The sequence below is a fragment of the Momordica charantia genome, assembly GCF_013281855.1.
Source record: "Momordica charantia cultivar OHB3-1 chromosome 10 unlocalized genomic scaffold, Mcharantia_2.0 BLBB01000010.1, whole genome shotgun sequence".
NCBI lineage: Eukaryota > Viridiplantae > Streptophyta > Magnoliopsida > Cucurbitales > Cucurbitaceae > Momordica > Momordica charantia.
Genome location: NW_028275158.1, coordinates 7,150,499 through 7,171,791, shown reverse-complemented (window position 1 = coordinate 7,171,791; position 21,293 = coordinate 7,150,499). Strand labels below are relative to the sequence as shown.

General features: G+C 33.1%; 2 protein-coding genes and 1 long non-coding RNA gene across 6 annotated transcripts; 1 reads left to right on the top strand and 2 right to left on the bottom strand.

The window, feature by feature from the left end:
• LOC148208467 (uncharacterized) lies at positions 1-1,282 on the bottom strand. The gene is made up of 3 exons (XR_015787056.1): positions 949-1,282; positions 798-879; positions 1-97 (listed from the first exon to the last, which is right to left on the bottom strand). It is a non-coding gene; the product is annotated as an uncharacterized LOC148208467 (long non-coding RNA).
• Positions 1,283-2,272: 990 nt separating this feature from the next.
• LOC111012902 (Di-glucose binding protein with Kinesin motor domain-containing protein) lies at positions 2,273-7,865 on the bottom strand. 4 transcript variants are annotated; one of them, XM_088119233.1, is made up of 17 exons: positions 7,509-7,865; positions 6,749-7,332; positions 6,480-6,645; positions 6,320-6,387; positions 6,024-6,237; positions 5,870-5,946; positions 5,689-5,788; positions 5,481-5,579; positions 5,224-5,400; positions 4,833-5,118; positions 4,425-4,586; positions 4,111-4,326; positions 3,981-4,018; positions 3,726-3,889; positions 3,459-3,584; positions 3,199-3,364; positions 2,273-3,081 (listed from the first exon to the last, which is right to left on the bottom strand). In XM_088119233.1, exons 1-17 carry the CDS (start codon positions 7,546-7,548, stop codon positions 2,483-2,485), a joined length of 3,282 nt encoding a protein of 1,093 aa, XP_087975359.1. In that variant the 5' UTR covers positions 7,549-7,865; the 3' UTR covers positions 2,273-2,482. The 4 variants fall into 4 exon arrangements, with proteins under 4 accessions (XP_087975359.1, XP_087975358.1, XP_022142900.1 ...); XM_088119232.1 differs by having other exon boundaries at positions 2,273-3,364; XM_022287208.2 differs by having other exon boundaries at positions 2,273-3,364; positions 6,749-7,326.
• A 3,966-nt stretch (positions 7,866-11,831) lies between these two features.
• On the top strand, positions 11,832-14,645 carry LOC111012792 (CASP-like protein 2A1). Its single transcript, XM_022287059.2, has 3 exons — positions 11,832-12,101; positions 12,787-12,904; positions 14,095-14,645. Exons 1-3 carry the CDS (start codon positions 11,905-11,907, stop codon positions 14,365-14,367), a joined length of 588 nt encoding a protein of 195 aa, XP_022142751.1. The 5' UTR covers positions 11,832-11,904; the 3' UTR covers positions 14,368-14,645.
• Positions 14,646-21,293: the final 6,648 nt, after the last annotated feature.

Sequence of the window (21,293 nt, the reverse complement as noted above, 5' to 3'; positions counted from 1 at the left end):
AAATATAAATTTTTTACATATTGATCTGATACAATAATAGTGACAAGTTTACCGAATCTTCGAGCATAACACAACACTTAGGCTTTATATTTCAATCCTGCACAAATAATTTCATGTGATGTTTTTTACCTTAAAAATATATTCGAAATCAAAATGATAATATGTAATATAACAAACTACATAAAACACATTCATGAAAACATTATATTCGAGCTCCAACAACAAAGAAAACAACATTCTAACTATATAACAAACTTCATATTCATATGCTTCAAACTCCAACAATAAAATATGAAACACATCCAAAAGTTTAAACTCCAACAAAATTCGCATTCAAACTCCCCCCTATACTCAAAATCAATAACTTCACCAAAATTCATATTCAATAAACCAAACACATAATAAGGACCCCATTCAAAGCAAATTATAAGCAACCAAACTAATTCCAAACATTTTTTTAAGCAAATTTCATTATTCCAGCTCAAAAAAACCTAAAAAAATAACCTTAAAAGAAACTCTAAACAAACATATTTCATTAAGAATTTAAGTTTAAATAACTTAGCAAGAACATTCTTAAAATTAATTTCAAGCAAATTCTAAATAAAATTTAAACTAAATTTCAAATGTAATACATAAATCAATTCAAATAATAGGCATACTTTAATTAAAAGTAAATTCCAAACATATATATTTAAGACAAATTTAATTATTGCACCCTACACAAGACATAACACAATTGTAAATCATTTGAAACAATAAACCTACTTTAAATAAAATCAAAAGAGAAAAATTTGTACCTAATAGTGTTAAATCCTTCATTGCACAAGAATGATCGATGAAAGAACTCCGGTGAAAGGAAGTCCCAAACCGTGAACGATTCTACACACAAAATAAGACATATAGAGTATAAATCAACAAAAATAAAACTCAAAAAGCAAATACACTTACCTAGCTATTGAAATTGACCAACACTCGGTGATTATTGTGAAGAAACTGGCGACAAGCAACCATGGAGGCTGGCAGCAGCGGTGAAGAACGAAAATGGAAGAGCATTGAAGAGGCAAAACAAAATGGAGGAGAAAAGGGATTGTGGCCGTGTTTAAGGGGCTGGGCGACGAAAAGATTTTCGTCGCATATGTCAAAATAGCACCAAAATGGGCGCCAAAATGTATTTCGACGCCCGCTTAACTTATGCGACGAATTTAATTTTCGTAGCGATAAATTTCAGTTTCGTCGCTTGAAAATTATTTTCGTCCTTAAATAATGTTGCTGTAGACCTTTTTGTTGCAGTGGTGCCATGTAAACTATTTTGAATCAATATCTTTGTCTTAGAAAATTTTGAAGGGGGTCTCTAGGATTTGGTCTTTGGGATTCTTGAGCGTATGATATGAGAAGAGGCACCACCACATGTCAATACTAGTCTTCCATATGGGATGTTTTTGACCAAAACATATATGTATATATAAATTATTTTAGGGATTATTTGGAAAAATTATACCATGTAGTCAAAGAAATAATAAATTGGGATAATTATGAATGTAGTTTGCAAAATGTGTAAATTGTATGATATTTTTTATGTTTAAAACATGGTTCTAATAACCATTTCACATAGCTGTTTAGCATGAGTATTGTATGTACCTATGTTGTTTACGGTGATTTTTGATGTGGTTCGAGAACTGGTAAGATCAGGTACGATTGAGCTTAAGAGTGAATTTGGGTGAGGAAGGCCTAAACAAAGAAAGCAAACATTTCTAACGCTCAAGTCTGTAAGAATCTGATCTAGGATCTCAATTTTGTTCAATTGAGGTGTTGGGGAATTAGTTGCACAAAGATGGGCGGTCTGGTTCTAAGGAAAAACTAAATTGTCCAGCCACATGAGAGTATGACAACTCCACTCTTCCCTCAAATCGTTTTCTATAGCTCGTCTGGCTAAACCATAAGTCTATTTTAATATATATATTTTTAAATGTAATCACTCACCAATGTTGAATTTTAAAATTAATGTACGATGAACTTACATTGAGTAGGGATAATATTTTTTCTCCTCTAAATCCATCCATTCAACCAATTTATCAAGTATTATGTCAAACTTATAGTCAATTATAATATTTATCTACGGCAAGAGACTAAATTAAAAAATATTAAAATATTAGAGACTGAATTGCAACTTTTTAAACAAAACTAACTTGAAAAGAACTCCCAAATAAAACATGTATTTTGTCTAGATTTTAACCAGTTTTGTAACAAACATAGAATTCTGTACACATCAGACTAACAAGAGATGAGAATTCCTTTCTTTTTGTGATGAAATACATGAGAAATCAAGTGGATGATACCATCATCATCATCATCCCAGAATGAATGTTCACACACATACAGGTATATATCAGGAGAAGCCAATGGATCTCTACAGTTCTAAATGCAAAAAAAAAAAAAAAAAAAAAAAAAAAAAAAAAAACAAGAAAAGAAACATGGTTACTCATTAAATAACAGTTCTGCCTACTCCTGTTCCAATATTCCAGCCCCTCTCCTTCTCCTTCTTACTTTGAGTTTCTTTTGTTACTCTTCTACCATTCCCTAACAACACCACCCTATGTGCCGCTGCCATCCTTCCCCGACTTCCGATCGACACCCTGACTTTCTCCGTCCCCAAATTGATGCCACCCCTTCTCATGTGTTGCTGCATTGGGGACTTCATCTGCATTTTCTTCTGCAGGCTTCGTCTCAACAAGTTGCTGAGCTTCTTACCTCCATATTTCATCTCTTTAGGAGTGTCACACTGCGCCTGTTCGGGCAGAAAGCGGCTGCTGTCGTCCGATCCATCGCCTTCGTCTATCTTGTCAGCTTGATAGGGTTGCAATGGCAACATTGGTGATGGGAGATGAGTTGAGCTTGGTATGCTTGGTAGAGGGATTAGGGAGATTCTCCTAGGAGCCGGAGCCATCGGTAAGCGTCGAGCCATTGTGCAAATGGATGCTCTTCCTGTCCTCTTTGTTGGCACAAGAGATCTTTCAGCCATCTCTGGATTGTTCTCCTTCTCTGTGGAATCAGTGGACTTGACGGCATTGAAGGCACCATCCACTGGAGGAAATGGAAACAACGGTTTGAAGCCGTTGTTTTCGGTTAGTGGCCGAACGAGATTTATTTGTTCCTTTCCAAGTATGCTGTTGAATGATCCTTGGAGATTTTTCAGAGTACCTAATGGTCTGCTTGCGAGTTGTGGCCTTGCAGACTTGTGGTCTTCTGATTCAGTTTTCATATGCTGCTGTTGTTGCTGTTGTTGTTGCTGCTCCGCTATTCTGGCGTCAACGTGCTGACGTGCTAGCTTTCTTTCAACAAGAAGTTGAGCTTCAAGTTCTTTGACCTGTAATGTAATGTATGCACACAAAATCAATCAGCACAAGAATATGGTTCCATACTGGTTTATGTAAATTCAGTTGAGGTGGAAATTCTTTTACCTTGTCTTGTAGATTTTTGGTTTTCTGATCTTTTTCCTTCATCTTCAAGTCTAATCCATGAATTGTTTCTTCCATCTTTCTGATTTGTAGATCTTTACTCTTCATGTCCTGCTTAGTTTTCTCAGCCTAAAACAAACAATGATTGAACCAGATTGAAAATATGATAAACAAACACATACATGATACAATTGTAGAACATTTCCTTCAGAGGGAAAAAAAAAAAAAACCCAAAAAGAGATTGTAGCTGTTAAGGATAAGCACTTGTACCATCTGTTTGCATTTAAGGAATTCAGACATATCAAGTTGTCTCTTTGCAGGACCCAACTCAATTCCTCTTACTCTGCTTGCAAAGTTCAATGAGCAAAGAGTCTCATTCAAGTCACTTTCATTGGGACTGATCTGTAAAAACATGAGTGTCTTTGAATCTCCCCCTAAAAATTAGAACATCTATCAGTCAGTAACACAAAACATAGAAGCAATGTGTATTATTGAAATCTAGAACAGAAGGCATACAAGTACTACCTAGTGAATCTTGAAGCAAGTGAGTGAGCTTGGAGTTCCTGCCAGATTGAAGAACAAAGCAAGACGGCGTGCGGTTATTCGCAACATCATGAGATAATATAAGTGCAAAAATAGTCAAAATCTTATCAACCTGAATGGAACATGAGGACTTTTTGTTGCAAGAGCAGATATTACATCACCGAGTGCAGAAAGAGATCTATTAATATTTTGAGTCTCCTTCAGTCTCTCTCCCTGTACTTCTACTTTAGCAATCCGCTCACTACCTGCCAAGTCCACCAACCATAGTTTGCTACTTGTGCATTCCCCATTTAGCAAATTCTCCCCCTTCACCATCACACAGTGTATGCTGTTTTGTTAAGAAACAGCCAAAGTCACCAACTATATACAAGCCTATCACATCCTTTTCATAAGTAAACCAAATGTGAAAGAAACAGACAGACAGACCAGTGTGATCGACTGCTGTGCTCGTTAGCGTTGGTAGAACCAACAGCTCTTGCATTACTGCCAGTTTGTAGAACTTCCCAAACCTCACTCATGTTATCGACAGGCGCCTCGACCATGCCAGGAACATGATGGATTCCTTCACTCACTTGTCTTACTTCCAGTCTGAAATAATTTACAAAAGTAAGGAGTTTCACTATGCTGTTTTGTGACATCAAACTTACCCATCGTTTAACAGATAATCCAATATCAAGCACAATGATTCAGTAACTATCATTGAGCTTGTACTGGAAATTGACATCATATAAGAGTCACTTGGAAGAAGAATTTTTTGCAGCAGAAGTGTGTTCTAACGTTAGACAGTAAGTATGCAAAGAATTAAACTTTAGGGAAATGGCTAACTATCCGTACCTCTTTGCACCATTTCCTGAATGAGATCCTGAGACGAGCAAGTCCCTTATTTGCTCATTATACACTTCCAAGACACTAACAGATACTTTGTAACGATGTAGCTTCCCGCGCTCCTTTGTCAAGCGAAACAGCTCCTCAAGAATCCTATAATTGACTCCACGAGCTTCCTCAGTACCCTCCATTGTAAAAGTTTTTCCAGTCCCCGTTTGCCCGTACGCAAATATGCAAACGTTGTACCCGTCTAGAACTGAAGCTGCAAATGGCGCAGTATCTTCAAAGACATCTCCTACAAATGCAGGTACAAAACTCATCAATATGCCACCATAAATCACATCTAATATTCTACTAATTGTCTTCATCTTGCTCATTTACACTGTACTCTCACTCATACCTTGATTTGCTTGAGGACCAAATACAGCATCAAACTTAAAGATCCTTCTGGGAGCTCCATTAGACTTAACAATCAACTCGCCATCTTTGGCAGACTCAAAATCAACAACCATTGACGCTCCAGATGCAATCTCTTCTGTATTTAAAGGCCTACACCGACAAAAGACCCTAATGTTTCCTGCAACGAAGAGCATGACATCACTAACTAGCTTCATTTCTCTAACTCTTTTGAAACCAGAACAATACTGTAAAGCTTACCTTTCAACTCCAACATCTTATTGTAGAGTTCTTTCCTTTCCTTAGCTCCTTCAACGAACTTAGTCTTCAGGTTTTCTTGCAAATATAATTGCTGTTTAACTATTGAAGGCAGAGAGGAAAAACCAGTAGACTCAGATAGTCAATTAACAATGTATACATGGAATGAACGTATAGTAAATTCTTGTAAAAAGTTGACATGCTTGCTTACATGCTGTCTGGATTTTAGAAGTCATTTCATTCATATCCACAAGGCAATTCTTGTAAGCCAGTGCCTCCTCTGATAACTTGATGTTTTCAATTTTCATAATCTGAGAGATGAAACTTCTTAATAACTAATTCTTATTTTTCACATATGTCGATATGTTATGAACGTATACTTTACTGCATACCTTTACTTTTCTGGTAAGGTCCCTCAATGATGAAAACCATTTTCCCTTTTCTTTCACTTGTCCCTCAATGGCAAAAGCTGCAAAGGGAAACATATCAAAGGATCATCTAAGAAATAGTAAAATAGCTACAAAGCTATAAAAGACTATTTATTACCAAGAGATCCAACATGCATTGACTTGCGCATGAGCTCATTTTGTAGCTCATTTAAAGACTTCCAGGCTTCTTGACATTCTCTGCTCTTTAGATTATTTTCCCTTCTAAGTTCTTCCATATCTCTCCTTGCTGCTGCTAGCTCATTCTTCATGAGCTCAAAATCCTTTTGGAGCTCTAGGTACTTCTTATCTTTTACTATCAAGTCACCACTATCCTACAGAACATCAATGCAATTATTTTATAGTATGCCCAACAAGTTTTAATCTTAAATTTGATCAGTTTGTAAGAAGTTCTACTTTGGACATCTCTGAATTTTCTAGTCGACATGATCCCACATCTTCTAGCTGTTCAACTTCTTCAATATCTGACATGGGGATTGTCCATTATCAGAAGATTATAAGTACTAAAAGTTGAAAAAACATGAACAAATGGAAATAAAATGATTGGTTGACTTACTTGAAGGAAGATCTTTCCTCACAGAAATACCACAAACAATTGGCCTGCCCATCTGTCCTTCAAATCTAATGGTTAAATCTTGAACATCTACAGAAGCTTTGAGGTCAGACATAACGAGAGGCTTATTTCCACCCACACGAGCATATATATCCAGGCCGGCAACAACCTACAACCGAACCAACAACATATCTATCGAGATTTCTTAAGATTTGGAACAAAAAGCATAAGATGTTGTGTGTGTAATTCGGCTATGAGACGCGGTTTCTCACCTTCTGGTCTTGTAAATAGACATCAAACACCCTCATACCAGCAGGGCCATTGGTAAATACAATTTCAGCAAAATACAGGTCAACAACATAATTCCCAGGCTCCAACGACGAGAAGCTGTAACAAAAGTTCCCGAACCGAGCCGTTTGGTATAGAGGATGTTCAATTTCATCAGACCTTATGGTGTCACCACCCTTAAACCACTTGTCTTCCACATAGCATACCCCATCCAAAGTCACAGCATCACTTGTGGAACCTGCATTGACACTTACAGCTTGAAGGGGTTCTTCAGATTGCAGAGAACTGGTTGCTGGTGGAGGAGGCAACTCAAAGGAAGATTCTGGTGACAGTTCTTGCTCATAGGTTTGGCACAACTTGGAAAATTTAACAGATGGGGTCCTCTTATTGTAGTTAACCTCAGTAGAAAAGCTATTTTCAAAAGAAAGCTCCATGGAAGACTCTATTGGTTTACAACACTTAATATCCAAGAATTCCGGTGAATCACAGTAGTTGTCTCCCGGAATATCGGGAGAACCAGCACAGACAACTAGATCAGGAGAAGTCAAGGTAAATTCGAGCCCTGAAACTTGCAAGGATTCAAGATTAGACCATAAAAAAAGAACAAAAACAGAACACAATTAGGGTTTTTCTCGCCATCGCTTCAACTTACTGAAATTGAACAATCAGAAACTAGGGTATTCAAAAACTGCAAATCATAAAGAAAAAAAAGATCAATTCACAGACGAAAATGAACGGGGTTACCTTCATCACCTGGGCTGCAACAGGAATCTTGATCTTGCATTTTCTTGAAGTGGGAAACAGAGGAAAGAACAGGGCAACGAAGAATCGAACCCCAGGAATGGAAATCTAATCAGTGGGTCAGATCAGACGTCTGTATAAAGTAGGAAACGAAGGTTAGAAAATACAATCTGAAGACTTTAAGATGGAGAAATGGCAATTAGAAGAAGAAGGAGGAGGAGAGATTCAAATGGGTGAGGCGGGAAATAGCGGAAATTCCTTAGAGAAGCAATAATGAGAGTATCCAAAGAGAATCAAAAAGGAGAAAAGAAATGGGAGTGCTCTCAAATTTCTGATTCCTTTTGTGTCAATTTCCCATGGAAAAATTTTGCGTTACTCTTTTCAGGACATGTTAGTCGACCGTTGGCTTTTTTTTCTTTTTGAATTTTGAAATTTGTATCAATCCAAATTATATTTAATTGGAAATTAAAATAAAAAAAAATAAAAAAAAGGGATTTTGAAATTCGTTAAACCGGGCAAGCCGGGCAGGGCCAGGTGGCTCTTGCTCACGTGCTGGGTCATTTACCTTATTAGTTTGTTTTTTCTTTTTTGAGATATATTTCCCTTATTAGTTTGTGTTTTTCCATGTTAAGAGATGGGAGAACTCGACAGCTCATTTGATATCGTTCTTGTTCTTGTTCGTGTTTTTTAATAAACTAAAACATAAATGTATTTGACAATATTCAAAATTTTCTGTGAGATGGCTTCTATTTGAAATTCAGTAAATAAAATTTACAAATACACAATTCAAAAAAATTCATAAATGAAATGAACTATAATTTATAAGATATAGAATTGCTGGTAAGAATTAGACTAGGGACGATAAATGCATATGCGTAAATTGGAAAAAATTTATTTTTAAGTTAAAAATAGTACTAGAGTAGGGGTGCACCATTCAGAGAGTCTTATTTTTTTTTTTTTAAAATAGAATTTTAACATCCTACCAACATATACATAGATATATATAATGAAAATTTTCTTTAGCAAAACTTCCAAGACATGATATAGGAATCAACACCTACCCAAGGAAGATAATCTATACTATAAGAAATAAATGACACCTATAAACTCGATCCACAACTATTGAGAAGAGAGTTAGGTGTCTTACCAAAACGAGAATAGCTTAGTGATAATTGACATATATCTCCAACCACCCTCACATGTTGTACTAAAAAAAGGCTTCGACACCTTCTCCACTAGACCAAGAGGGAATTCTCTTAAAAAGTATAAATAATGTAGCATATAATGAAAATCTTTCAAAGTTGAGGGACCCTTCTATAATAGATCTACCTGTGTTGAAAATTGATTGTGTTTCTTATTTAGAAAAAAAAACATATTTAGTAATTATTTTTTATTTCTCGTTTTCTAAAATATTAAATTAAAGAAAGTATAATTTTTATATGAAAATTAATTTTTAAAATTAAGTATTCAAATTTTTAATGTCATATTGTCTTTTTTTAATATTTATATGCATTTTATAATGTTTCAAATTCTTGTTTCTCGTTTTTAAATTTATTAAGAAATCTAACATTTGGCAACTATTTGTATTTCTTATTTATCATTTTTTGGCAGTGTTGATGCTTGGATTTTTGGTCTTCCCGATCCTCTCCAGAATGCACATCAAACTCAATGATCAAGGGACCGAATACCTGCAAAATCGAGTAACTCTAAATCGGTGTGATTACTGTCACACGAGCTTCGATGCCAAAGTTAGCTATGAGAGAATAGCTAAGCAAGCAGGAGTACTTAGTATACGTGTTAGCTTACCTTCAATGGGTGATTCCTCCTCTATTTATGGTTAATCTTGCTCTTAGGGTTTCACGAATTTCAACCCTAGGTCATCTCCGAATAGTCAGGTTTACTGGGTCATGATACATGCGGGCCTTTTACCAGGTTTGGGCCCGAACATTGATTGGTTGGCACTGGGATGGAGAGGGTGGTCGAGAGCCTTCTTAACCTAAAACGAGAAAGGCTCAGCGTCGAGGGGCCGAGGTAGGGTCAATAGGCTGACCCTTATGCTCTGAGTCGGCCCCAGCCGTTGGTGGTCTCAGTTCTTCCTTCTTCTTTTACGGTCCAATCTCTATTCTCATATTAACCGTATTGCTCCATAAGTAGGAAACATTCTCAAAATTATGTAGAAATTTTGGAAACAACAAAAACAAATTTATTGTTTTTCATATTCCTTTTTACAATTTGTTCCAAAACATGATAAATAAAAAATTGTTTTGTCATGCTCCAATCTATAATAAGTATTAGGAGTCATGCAAAATTCTATAAGAAGAAACATAAATAAAAAAGGAGAGAACACATTACCAAATGGACGATCCTAAAGTGTTTCTTTTAAACTTTACATATCAAATACGAAACATCTAACTCTAAATCCATTCTCGTAACTTATTCTTTTACATATGGTCCAAAGTCATTGTATCATTTTTGTAACTTATTCTTTTACAAAATCTAATTACCCTTTGAAAACAATCTCAAAATTTTGTTATGAAAGTCTTTAAATAAATTTAGGAACACTAAAAACATGCAAATTAATGTTAAAAAACCAATATAAAGCCACCAAATTTAGAACCTCACATTTTCATGAACAGCGAAGAAACGTGTAGATTCATACAGCTCCTTCTTCATCAAGTTGCGCCTGGATTCAATTTATTTCGCATTAATGGCGACGCAGAAATTAATTACCTCCTTACCACCTCCAAGGTTTTCAATTCTCAAAAGAAATTAATTATTGATGACAAATATTTCTTTTTTAAAAAAGGCATGAAAATGAAAGAAAAATAATATAAAAGATATTTCTTTAACTAAAAGTCCTTATTATTAATATCGAAGGCATGAAACAAGAAAATCTCGATTGGCCACAAAGACCAGCCAATTCGAGATGCAAGACTCCCAGCTGATTGGCCAAACTGTATTAGTTTATTTTAATAGTCTGGGGTTGAGTAAAAAAAACTAAAAAAGGACAGTAGTTGGATTTTTCGAGTGCGTACAATGTAATTTGGGGACAATTTATGAGATTTATCCATCAAATTGAATATGAACTCAAATTATAAAGGGTTTTTTTTCGTTTTTCGTTTCTCTCTCTTTTTTTTCTCGTTTTCAAGTTTTGAGAAAACGTTTGAGAATTGTTGTTCCTTGTTATTTGTTTCTCATTTTAAAGAAATGTTTACAAAATTATTAAAAGTTTTGGAAAGAACAAAATTGAGCTCGTTTTGGTTAAGCCTTATTGTTTATTGGTTTTTTTTTACCTCTTTTTTACTTTTGAGAAATATAAGCATTTTGTAAATATTCTTTCTCCTCTCTCATTTTTAAGAAACATTTCTAAAAGTGTGAACAACAAAATTAAGCTTTCTTGTTTCAGCTTGTTTTCAATTATTTTCAAAACATAAATAAAAATATTATTCTATCATTCTTGAAATTTAAAATGCATTATAAATATAAGAAAAAATTTTGAATATTTAATTTAAACAATTAGCTTTCGTATAAAAAATTCACTTTTTTTTTAATTTAAAATTTTAGAAAATAAGAAACAAATAAACGATTATCAAATATGTTTCTATTTTTTCAAGAATAAAAAATAAAAAACAATTATCAAATGCAGTTTTGTTTCTATTTATTAGGGAGAAAAAATAGAAGCAAACAACCAAACGAACTCCAAATTTCTTATTTCTTGTTTCTAGTTTTTAAAAAAACAGATATAAATATTATCTTATAATTTTTTATTTTTGAAATGCATAATAAAAATAAAAAATAAATATTTAATTAAAAATTTAAATTTTTATATAAACTTTTAGATTTATTTTAATCTAAAATTTTAGAGAAGCAAAAAGTTTCTTTCCAATAGAAAAAGAAAGAATAAGAAATAGTTAGCTAATATAGTTTTTTTTCTTTTTAATTAAAAAGAGAATATGAAAAAAAAATATAGGAATATTACCAAACCAACTCAAAAAATAAAATTAAAACGAAATTCAAAACCATATGGATTAAATTTAGAAATACCGATTAAATCTCGATATCTTTTTTCTTTTTTTAATACAACATATGTGAGTGTATGAATCAAACAATTCACAAACTCTTGACTGAAATATGTAAATTATCGTAAAATTATGTCTTGGGCAATTAAACCAATCCATAAATAAAGATAATTATGAAATGAAAATTTAATGGCCATACATACATACACATCCACCATGAATGCTGCTCCACTGCGCAGCTCAACCACCGCCATTAATGAACCATCAAGAGATGCAGAAGCAGCGTCAGATGAATTTAAATCACACGCCTTATAATTGGACCCTACGCCCACAAAAACAAAACACTCTTCCATTTCCAATTTCCAATTTCCAATTTCAAGATGGAGAAGATCACATATAGCAATGGCGACGGCGACGGCGGCGATGAGATCCTCGGCGGCGGCGGCATGCGGGCGGCGGACACGTTCCTCCGCCTTGTTCCGATGGGGCTCTGCGTGGCGGCGCTTATTGTCATGCTCAAGAACTCTCAGACCGACGACTACGGCTCTGTTGCTTACTCCGACCTCGGAGCTTTCAAGTATGGATCAAAATTTAGATTAAAAAACCCATATGATTGTTTTTTGATTCTGTGGAGTTTTTTTAGGTTGTTTTCTCGGATCTGAAATGGTTTTTTTTTCTTTTTATTTTTTATGTTCTTAGGCTAGATTTGATAACTATTTTAGTTCTCTCCGATAACATTTTTTTTTGTTATGTTTTTGAAATTTTAGCTTGTTAACTCTTATAACAATTCTCTTGGTAGGGTTTTTTCCCTTATTTTATTTAGCTAAATTAAAAAGAAAAAAAACTACTTTATTTTCTTGTTTTTTTATTTATTTAAAATTTTGTTTATAAATCAAAGGAGATTTTAGATTTTCTAAAAATCAATTTTTTAATCATTGATTTTGACAATAACAAAAAAAAAATATTTCGTCCACCGCAGGTAAAGAAATATTGTTAGTAAACAAGGATGATTTTTGAAAACAGAAGAACCAGGAATAAACAAGATCGTAATTTTTAGTTTGCTGTTTTTTAAAATGATGCTCGATCTCTTACCATTTATCAATGTGTTTTTCACGGTTGGAATTCTTAGCCAAATTTAAAAAAAAAAATTAAAAAACAAGAAAACATACCAAAAGTGGTGTTTGTGGGCATAATTTTTCAAAACAAGAAATAAAAAATAAAATAGTTATTGAATCTCTTGTGTTGTTGGAAAAAAAATGCAGGTTTTTGGTGCATGCAAATGGGATATGTGCCGGCTACTCGTTCCTGTCGGCGGTGGTGGCGGCCATGCCTCGGCCTTCCACCATGTCTAAAGCTTGGACTTTCTTCTGCCTCGATCAGGTTTACCTAATTTTCAATGCTCCCAAAATTAACATTTAATTACAACCCTAAGCCAAACTTATTATAATATCATGAATCTTCAAAGGATATATAAATAAAATAAGATTTACTAATACCAAGACTCATATGGGTAATGATAGGTTCTATCATTTTTTTTCTTTTAGATAAACAATAGGTCTAAATGGATTATTCAAATTGGTCGAGTAAAACAAATTTTGTTTTTTCTTCTGTTTATGAAAAATAGAATTGTGTCTTTAGCCCTATTAGAACTCAAGAAGAATATAAAACCATACTTTTATTATTATTTTTTAAATAAATTGAAAATAAAAATAAGAAACTTTTTTTTCGTTGTTTTCAAAATTTCTATACAATTTTGAAAATGTTTCTAAAAATTGAGGAACAAGAAACATAAATAGTTGTAAAATATTTTGGTTTCTTAATAAAATTGAAACCCAGGAATGAGATAAAAAATGTTACCAAACATACCCAAATTAGTTGTTTTTTTAGTTGAATAACATTATTGGTTAAATTTTTTATTTTTGACCGTATGATTTTGATGGATTCTATTTCATCATTTTTGTGATAGTAATTTGGACAATATAATGGGATATAAATCATAGTGAAAATGACCTATTAATCAGTTTTTCTATTGATTAATTCCAGAATTTTTGAAGAATTTTTTTTTTCAAGTCTCTATTTTTTTGCTGCCCACCAACTTCAACAAAATAATCATATATTTGATGATGGTATAAACCCCATGGACTACGCATTTTCTAACTCTCCCAATGAGAGACTATATAGATGAGTATAGAATGACTTTTTACAAGAAAATGCTATTAAGTCAAAGTACTCCTCTGGTAACTACTTGTTTTTTTTTTCTTGGTAGTACATTTTTATATTTTTAGAATTTTAAAAAATATACACCTTTTATTTTCTAATTGAGCACCAACGAAAATTTTCAAACTTGGCCTATTAAATGACAATCAAATAAATCTCTTTTTATTTGGCACGGAAAGAAGATAATCACCCTAATTTAATAAGCAGGGCTGACCTCATATCTCCCATAATTTCTTCCTACCTTCTATATGAACTCATAATTAAGTGAGTTAATACGTCTATTAAATAATTCAAATATAATCGTTCTAGATTGCAAAGTTTGAGTAGAGTTTCCTTTCTTCGTATCTTGATAGTTGCTGACCTATATAACCCTAGCGGCGGGCACGGTATCGACGGAGGTCCTATACTTAGCCTACAATGGCGACACCGAAATAACTTGGAGCTCGGCCTGCGGCTCATTCAGCAAATTCTGTAGCAAAGCCACAACTTCAGTGATCATCACCTTTGTTGTGGTTGCTTTCTATGCTTTCATTTCAATTCTCTCTTCTTACAAACTCTTCAGCAGATACGGTGCTCCCATGGCGGATCCTTCCAAGGAACTTGAAATCGCAGCCTTCCATGCCTAAATTGCTTTGGTTTTTATATACTCTCAGTCTCAGTTCTTATTGAATTAGTGGTAAAGAGAGAGTCATGTGCAATTGTGTATAAACTTTTTATGCAAAACCAAAACTTCTAAGATTCTGAAATCCATGAGCAATAAGCCCTTTGAGTTTGAGTTATAATCTTGGGAACTTTGTATTAATTCATCATTGTGACATGCTAAATAATTTTGAGATCAAATCAAATGTAATGATGTTGAAGGAATTGAATTCAGCTGTGGAGCTTAACGAAGCTTTTTGGCTTATAGCTTGTGAAGAGTTCTTCGACTTGCCTCTTAAGTGAAGAGTTTTTGAAGTTTTTGACTTTGAACACGTTGAAGATCTTAAGCTTGTTGATGATGAAGATAAGATTCAATTCTTGAAATCTTGTAGTCTTTGATTCTCTTGGCTCTAAATCCGACATCTAAGGCATCAAATGAGGGGTGACCTTTTTTATTTATAGAGTCTTAGTAAATTTTATATGGGGCTTCTTTCTCATAGGCTTAGTTTGACCCCAATTTACTTATGATCTAATTAGCGGATATCATCTAACAACCATAAGATAAACAAACTCGTTGACATAATTTGATTTGTCAATTCTAAAATTAATCCTAAAATTAATTTAAGTTTCATGCTAAATTACTTTCCATTCCTGATGCTAAATTACTTTCTTATTGAATTAGTGGTGAAGGGAGAGTGGTGCAATTGTGTGTAAACTTTTTATTCAAAACCAAAGATTCTAAGGTTGTGAAATCCAATAACAACAAGCCCTCTGGGCTTGAGTTATAATCTTGGGAACTAATTTCTATTAATTCACTATTTTGACATTCCAAATAATTTTGAGATCAAATCAAATATAATGATGCTGAAGGAATTGAATTAGCTAGTGTATTGATTTTATAACTTTTAAAGGTCCATTATTCAATTTTAAAAGATAAAAGATTGTGGCAAAATGTTAACCATACAATTCAAAGCCTATTTTTGTTGGATCTAACGAAACCCCCCCTAATATTAGATTGCCAAATAGGTATAAATATCCATAATGTGAAGTTTTTCCCATCAAGCCATTTTAGTTATTGGCTATCTTTTTGTGTTTGCTTTTGTTATCAATCATGGCCATCTCCAAGGGAAGCATGTTTATCTTTGTTGGCATTCTCTTGTATTGTATGGGCATGATTGATATTACAAATGCAACACGATTCATCCATTATGATCCTCTTAGAGGAGATGTTAGTCCTGGATGCAGTCCTACCCATCCTGAACTTTGTAAATTACATCATGCCAACCCATATGAAAGAGGTTGTACTTCAATCGATCGCTGCAGAGGAGGAAGTGATATCATAGATGGAGAAGAAATGATTGTTAAAGGTGATGCAGAAAATAAAATCAAAGATGGTAAAGAAAAGATTCTTAAGAGCGATATGAAGAATGATCTCATTGGCGGTGCAGAAAAGATTGTTAAAGGCGATGCAGGCAAGATTATTCCAGAGGATACCAAACATATTTTTTCATAAAATTGTGCAGTGAGATAAATTTTATGTTTATTTCTTCAATGCACATATTTATTGAATGATGGATCTAATTTAATACTTACATATATTGTATTTTTTAGAACATTATATAATAAAGTTTACGTGCTTATCATATAAAGAAATGTCTCCAAAAGTGACTGTTTAGTCTCTAGTCCGTGCTTTACATTTCCAAGTCTCCCGTCCAATGTTATTCTGCAGATTTAATTGTTTTTAAATATTTTTTTAGAACTATATATATATATATATATATATATTAATTAAAAATAAAAGTACTATTTTTCATTTCTTAAATTAAAAAAAATATTTAATTTTATTTTTTATTTAAACTAAATAATTTTTATTTTTTTATATCTACTAAAATATGTTTACTTTAAAACTTTAAATTCATCTATAAGATAAATATACGAAATAACTATATACATATGGTATTATGGTATTTGTTTTTAATTTCTTTCAACTATTTATATCAAATCACTAATACAACTATTGACATCAAATGAAATTTTATTTTATTATATTTCAAATTAATTCATCATATTTTCTCTATATTAATAGATATTTAATTGAGTCATATTTTATTTTGAACAAACTAACACAGGTATAAAGTCAATAATTTAATTTTTAGATTTGTTTTACAATAACTTTTAATATTTATAATATACACCCTGATATCATACACATTAATTTATTATAATTTAGTTTTCAAAATGTTGTATAACAAATACATCTAACTATTATAATAAACATTTGATATTAATTAGTTGAATTTGGGAAAGTTTTCATTTGATACCTTAAACAAAACCTCCTCAAATGGGGGCCAAGTGAGTAACAATGGTCAAGGAACTCGAACTAGAACAGACTTAGAAGCAGACTGATAAGCTAGAAGCTGTGAAACCAGGGAAAAGAATCCCAAAAGTGCTAAAAAAGGCATACAGGTCCAAGGTTGAAACAGAAAGCAGGCAAGCCAAACCAATCAAAGGAAACTCACAGTACTTAGGGTAAAAAACTGGCAAAAGACAAATAGGTTAGAAACCCAAAGGGTTCCGATTAAACTTAAGGTATCAAACCATTGGCGAAAGCCAAATAGCATAGAAACCTTAGAGTAAATCCTTAAGTATAAAACCATGGGCAAAAGCCAAACAGGTTAGAAACCCAAAAGTGGTACAGCTAGCCCAACTAAAAGTTAGATCCCAAGACAAAAACCTAAAGAGTTAAAACTAAGTGTACGGTAAAGTCCAAGAAAGCAACGACAACCAACAGCGACAAAAGGGTATGGGGCTATTCCACAAAAATAGTCATCCATGAAACGACAAAGTGTCATATACTCTCAATATAGAAGCCTTAGCATTTTATTCATACTTATTGGCTTCTACATTGGGAGTGAGGGCTATTGTTATAGGGAGAAAGAGAAGATCCAATGAAGCAAGAGAAGACCGGGGAAGAGCCAAGAGAAGGCATGAACCAGAAAGGGGGCTAGTACTAAGCGACCCATGCCTGCCCCCGACCAACTAGTGGTTGCTCAACGCCGACCAGGGCTCGACACCGAGACCTTCTCAGCGCTGACCAGTTCTCGATCCCCCGGCTGAGAACTCCAGAAGACCCAACTCGAACGCGATGCCTGCCGGCCCGAACCCATCGCGTCCTGACTCTTGATCCGACGACGGACCCATCACGAGATACGTTGGCCCATATAACCAGATTTCTTAGATGTGTCAAGATTCGAATTCCACAGTCCCTAGACGGATCAGGATTCAACTTCTATAAATAGAGAAGTAAGTCAAACCCTAAAGGTATACCTAAATACCATACTCTCTACTTCCATACCGATCTTAGTGTTATTTTGGTTTTGCAGGTCACGTCGATCCTTAGTATTTAGAAGATTGGTGTAAATTTGGAGGAATCCCAAGGAGCCAAATTTCTGCCTCAACAAACATTATTTTGTTTTGTTTTTTATTACAATTTAGTAGGGGTGAATTGATTCCATCCATAAATTTTCTTGAAAATTCAAATTCATGACCTTTTAATTAGAGACATGTACCAATTACCGCTAAGTTAAGCTCATGTTAGTAAATTGGTACACATTGTTAAGTTAAATAGTTAAAATTAATATTTTTCCATTATTGTTTACTAGTTGTGCTTTCCATATTAGTTAAATTCTGAATTCGCTCCAAAGCGAGCATAGCTCAGCGGTAATTGGCATATACTATGGAATTCCAGATCTAAAGCGAAATAGGATCTAAAGTGTCCACGTGGTTCGTTACTGTGGGAACAGTCAACTATGGTAGGATTGCTAAAAAGGAGATGAAATTGAAATGGTAGGGTTGTGCACAAAAATATGTTGTACCAGTAGCTGTTTGTTTTGTTTTTTGTTTTTTTTAAGAAACATTAATTAATTGTACTTCTGAGTATTTTTAAAATTTTCAAAATTATTTTTTATTTTCTAATTAAGCACAAATGAAAATTTTTAAAAATTAAAAACAGTTTCACCCAATCAAAATTCATTTAGAAATCACTCTAAAATCATCCTCACGTTTCTCATAATTTTTCTAGGTGTCTTCTATTCATAATTAAAATTAAGTCATACATGAGTTAAATAGTTAAAATATAATTATTATAAATCGTAAAAGTCTCCGAGTAAGGTTATTTTCTTTCCTCGCATCTCGATAGTTGCTGATGTGCATCACCCTTACGGCGGGCAGCTGTCGATGGAGGTCCTATATTTAGCCTGCAATGAAGACACCCAAATAACTTGGAGTGTGGCCTGCGGCTCACAAAAATTCCACAGCAAAGCCACAACTTTAATGATCATCTGCTTTGTTGTGGTTGCTGTTGCGAGAAATTTATGATGAGAGAATATCGAATTTAAATTAACTTGATTTGTATTTATATATAAGTGTTACAATCATTTGATGCTTTCTTTTGAATCCAAACTTCAATTCATGGGCTCGTGAGCTTGTTCTTGAATTAAGAATGGTTGGTGCCTTCGGCTTCTAACTTGTTGAAGGATCCTTGAGGTCTTTAGCTTTGAACTTGTTTGAAGATTTCAACTTGTTGATGAAGTTCTTAGGTTTATAGCTTAATGAAGTTATTTAGCTCTACAGTTTGATGAAGCTTTTTGGCTTATAGCTTGTGAAGAGTTCTTCGGCTTGCCTCTTGGTGAAGAGTTTTTGAAGTTTTTGAAGTTTTTGACTTTGAACACGTTGAAGATCTTAAGCTTGTTGATGATGAAGATAAGATTCAATTCTTGAAATCTTGTAGTCTTTGATTCTCTTGGCTCTAAATCCGACATCTAAGGCATCAAATGAGGGGTGACCTTTTTTATTTATAGAGTCTTAGTAAATTTTATATGGGGCTTCTTTCTCATAGGCTTAGTTTGACCCCAATTTACTTATGATCTAATTAGCGGATATCATCTAACAACCATAAGATAAACAAACTCGTTGACATAATTTGATTTGTCAATTCTAAAATTAATCCTAAAATTAATTTAAGTTTCATGCTAAATTACTTTCCATTCCTGATGCTAAATTACTTTCTTATTGAATTAGTGGTGAAGGGAGAGTGGTGCAATTGTGTGTAAACTTTTTATTCAAAACCAAAGATTCTAAGGTTGTGAAATCCAATAACAACAAGCCCTCTGGGCTTGAGTTATAATCTTGGGAACTAATTTCTATTAATTCACTATTTTGACATTCCAAATAATTTTGAGATCAAATCAAATATAATGATGCTGAAGGAATTGAATTAGCTAGTGTATTGATTTTATAACTTTTAAAGGTCCATTATTCAATTTTAAAAGATAAAAGATTGTGGCAAAATGTTAACCATACAATTCAAAGCCTATTTTTGTTGGATCTAACGAAACCCCCCCTAATATTAGATTGCCAAATAGGTATAAATATCCATAATGTGAAGTTTTTCCCATCAAGCCATTTTAGTTATTGGCTATCTTTTTGTGTTTGCTTTTGTTATCAATCATGGCCATCTCCAAGGGAAGCATGTTTATCTTTGTTGGCATTCTCTTGTATTGTATGGGCATGATTGATATTACAAATGCAACACGATTCATCCATTATGATCCTCTTAGAGGAGATGTTAGTCCTGGATGCAGTCCTACCCATCCTGAACTTTGTAAATTACATCATGCCAACCCATATGAAAGAGGTTGTACTTCAATCGATCGCTGCAGAGGAGGAAGTGATATCATAGATGGAGAAGAAATGATTGTTAAAGGTGATGCAGAAAATAAAATCAAAGATGGTAAAGAAAAGATTCTTAAGAGCGATACGAAGAATGATCTCATTGGCGGTGCAGAAAAGATTGTTAAAGGCGATGCAGGCAAGATTATTCCAGAGGATACCAAACATATTTTTTCATAAAATTGTGCAGTGAGATAAATTTTATGTTTATTTCTTCAATGCACATATTTATTGAATGATGGATCTAATTTAATACTTACATATATTGTATTTTTTAGAACATTATATAATAAAGTTTACGTGCTTATCATATAAAGAAATGTCTCCAAAAGTGACTGTTTAGTCTCTAGTCCGTGCTTTACATTTCCAAGTCTCCCGTCCAATGTTATTCTGCAGATTTAATTGTTTTTAAATATTTTTTTAGAACTATATATATATATATATATATATATTAATTTAAAAATAAAAGTACTATTTTTCATTTCTTAAATTAAAAAAAATATTTAATTTTATTTTTTATTTAAACTAAATAATTTTTATTTTTTTATATCTACTAAAATATGTTTACTTTAAAACTTTAAATTCATCTATAAGATAAATATACGAAATAACTATATACATATGGTATTATGGTATTTGTTTTTAATTTCTTTCAACTATTTATATCAAATCACTAATACAACTATTGACATCAAATGAAATTTTATTTTATTATATTTCAAATTAATTCATCATATTTTCTCTATATTAATAGATATTTAATTGAGTCATATTTTATTTTGAACAAACTAACACAGGTATAAAGTCAATAATTTAATTTTTAGATTTGTTTTACAATAACTTTTAATATTTATAATATACACCCTGATATCATACACATTAATTTATTATAATTTAGTTTTCAAAATGTTGTATAACAAATACATCTAACTATTATAATAAACATTTGATATTAATTAGTTGAATTTGGGAAAGTTTTCATTTGATACCTTAAACAAAACCTCCTCAAATGGGGGCCAAGTGAGTAACAATGGTCAAGGAACTCGAACTAGAACAGACTTAGAAGCAGACTGATAAGCTAGAAGCTGTGAAACCAGGGAAAAGAATCCCAAAAGTGCTAAAAAAGGCATACAGGTCCAAGGTTGAAACAGAAAGCAGGCAAGCCAAACCAATCAAAGGAAAC

Bases quoted from the DNA above. Each gene is read 5' to 3' on its own strand.
- LOC111012902 (XM_088119232.1), bottom strand. From the start codon at position 7,548: ATGCAAGATCAAGATTCCTGTTGCAGCCCAGGTGATGAAG. The intron at 7,333-7,508 runs GTAACCCCGTTC...AATCCTTGCAAG, and splicing joins TTGCAGCCCAGGTGATGAAG to TTTCAGGGCTCGAATTTACC. The intron at 4,019-4,110 runs GTTGATAAGATT...TCAATCTGGCAG, and splicing joins AGTCCTCATGTTCCATTCAG to GAACTCCAAGCTCACTCACT.
- LOC111012792 (XM_022287059.2), top strand. From the start codon at position 11,905: ATGGAGAAGATCACATATAGCAATGGCGACGGCGACGGCGGCGATGAG. The intron at 12,102-12,786 runs GTATGGATCAAA...AAAAAAATGCAG, and splicing joins TCCGACCTCGGAGCTTTCAA to GTTTTTGGTGCATGCAAATG. The intron at 12,905-14,094 runs GTTTACCTAATT...GTATCTTGATAG, and splicing joins CTTTCTTCTGCCTCGATCAG to TTGCTGACCTATATAACCCT.